Raw genomic sequence first — 2,575 nt, 5'->3', positions numbered from 1 at the left:
ACCCCCCCCACCCCCTGACATCATCTGTGGCCTTTCAAAGGTGCACCTGAGCAGCCCAGCGTGTAAATGGTGGTGAAAATGTGGTCTTTCCAGTTTGGGGAGAAACAGCAGAGCAACTAGGATTCTCTGTTCCCTGGGGCGGCTTCCTTCCCATCTCTCCCCAGCTCCGGCTCCCAGTCCCCCTCTGGGACTTTTGCCTCGGGTAACGCTTTACTTACTGGATTTCTGGCCAACAGTTGGGGCTGGTGACATGCCTCCTGCGTCTTTCCCTCCAAAGAGCTTCCCCTCGGGGCTGGAAAATCTCCTGTCTGAGACTCCCCGTGTGTGGGCCGTCCACCTGTTGATGCGGATGTCAGGTGAGTTTCGTCCCTTATCTGTGGTCACCAATGTCCACTTGAATACCTGTGGCATCGGGGAGCTTACCTTCTTCTGAGATAGTCCCTCGCATTGTCGCCCGGAGAGGCTAATTTGTCTATTTTTAGTGTTCAGAGCTTCCCAGGTGGCTCTAGTGGTAAAGAACCCACCTGCCAATGCAGGAGACATGAGACACGGGTTTGATTCCTAGGTCGGGAAGATCCCCTGGAGGAGGGCATGGCAACCCACTCCAGTATTCTTGCCTGGAGAATCCCATGCACAGAGGAGCCTGGAGGGCTACAGTCCATGGAGTCACAAAGAGTCAGACGTGACTGAAGTGACTTCACATGCGTGCGTGTATGCATTTTTAGTGTTCGTTTGTTGGGCTGTGCTGCGTCTTAGTTGAGGCATGCAGAATCTTTAGTTGTGGCACGTAGGATCTAGTTCCCTGACCAGGGATCGAACCCTGGCCCTCTGCACTGGGAGTGTGGAGTCTTAGCCACTGGACCACCAGAGAAGTCCTCAGACATGCTAAGTTAGAGAAGGAAGTGAAGACTGCATCCTCGGGCTGGGGCTGGGTTCACCCTGTTGGGGGGAGGCCATGAGGCCTTGGTGTGCGTACCTGTGTGTGTGTCTGTCCCTGGGGAGAGGATCAGCTTATCGGGGAGCTTTGTGACCCCCAGGAGGTTAGGAACCACCCGGCAGGTCCTATCTTGGCCGGATGAGAGGGGATGAGCGGGACACCTTGCCGCAAGGAATCTCGGGAACCTGGGCACATCCAGCAATGCCGGCAGGGTGGGATTACCAGTCACCTGCACTCCAGTGGCCGGGACGACCCTGGTGACGATGAATGGGCAGGTACCCTGGGGGTCCTGTTGCCCTGAGTGTGCTGTGGGGGGTTGGTTGGCATTGGCTTTGCTGCCTCCCCGCATAGGCCTCCAGATCTAACCTCGAAGGCCCACTTCTGCTTCTGGCCTTCACGATTCTTCCTCCTCTGAAGGTCTGGACCTTCCCGGATCTGGGCTGTCACCCCCTCACTCACTGTCCTCCAGCTGGCCGGTGTCTGACCCTTGGAGGGCACCTGACTGCCGGCCGGGCCTCCAGTGGTGGGTGTCACTGCCTCTCTGCTCCCCGGGCCTCCGGCTGACGGTGGGGTTCCGGACCCTTCTGGGCCGCCCATCCTTTTCCTTCTTCCCTCTCAGCGCAGAAGCGACCGACCATCTTCAAGCTGGGGTGCTAGGGGGTAGGGGGAGGGAGGGTGAAACGCATTTATAGGAGCAGCTGCCTGTGCTGGCCCTGGGCAGGGCAGGGGTGTTCTTCAGACGGGCAGGTGAGCCCTCCTGGAGTGCAGGGTCCACCGGGCCCCTTGGCATGCTGTAGCAGCTGGGAAAATGGTAATTTCCATTTTTAATTAAAAAGACGTTTTTATTGAGGTACCTAACATTTTTGTAAACTAAATATACGCACTCAAGCAGCATACTTGAGTATGAGTGTTCCAGAGTGTGGCACCTCTGGTGTGCTGTTGAACTTCGTTCCTCTCGAAGCCTTAACTTCCCCTTCTGTAAAATGGGCCAGCTATCACCCACAGCCCAGGCCTCTGTACCGAGGGCTCAGGGCACTCAGAGAGGAGCCCACTCAGCCCCACGTGCTGTGTGTGGCCGGCAGAGAGCTGTCGGTCCGTGACGACCCACGTTCTTTATTATCTGTTCGGACCTGTTCGGAGCAGGGAGGGATGAGATTCGGGACAGATGTTCTCCATGGACCATCTCCTCCTTGCAGGGTGTCAGGATGCCTAGCTTGGATACAGCGGTAACATCGCATTGTTTGATTGTTGCCATGTGGCATAACGTGGCGACGGCAATGGTGGGAGTGGAAGAGGCTCGTGGGCGGTCCTGACCTGGAGCCCTCTGTGTGGCCTCTGTCCTGCAGGGGCGGGGGGGCACGATGTGAGCCGGTGTGCACCCTGGCAGTGTGGCCTTGTGGTGGCATCTGTGGGCAAGGTGATAGGCGTGGCAGGAAGGGCTGCTGGGGCCTGGCGGGCATAGGGGGCACACACGGCAGCCCTTGGTGATTTCAGTAACTACAGCTGCCTTGAAAGAGCCTCTGAACGAGTGCTGGGCCCACCCAGGTGGCTTCCCGGCAGTGGCCGGGGATGGAAGGCAGGAGCTGCGAGCCTTGGGCACAGGCCGGGTAGGGGCCCTGGGGGGGTCCGGGCCCAGAG

General features: G+C 58.3%; 1 protein-coding gene across 1 annotated transcript in view; it reads left to right on the top strand.

The window, feature by feature from the left end:
* The first annotated feature begins 235 nt into the window (after positions 1-235).
* LRP5 (low density lipoprotein receptor-related protein 5) overlaps positions 236-2,575 on the top strand; it is a 90,132-nt gene continuing 87,792 nt past the window's right edge. The window contains exon 1 of the mRNA XM_010837822.1: positions 236-356. Coding sequence (XP_010836124.1) covers positions 251-356 — 106 coding nt within the window. The 5' untranslated portion in view covers positions 236-250. The remainder of the gene's footprint in view (positions 357-2,575) is intronic.

This window comes from Bison bison, unplaced genomic scaffold, assembly GCF_000754665.1.
Source record: "Bison bison bison isolate TAMUID 2011002044 unplaced genomic scaffold, Bison_UMD1.0 scf7180017864080, whole genome shotgun sequence".
NCBI lineage: Eukaryota > Metazoa > Chordata > Mammalia > Artiodactyla > Bovidae > Bison > Bison bison.
The sequence above is the reverse complement of the archived record's forward strand: the minus strand, read 5'-3'. Positions and strand labels throughout refer to the sequence as shown.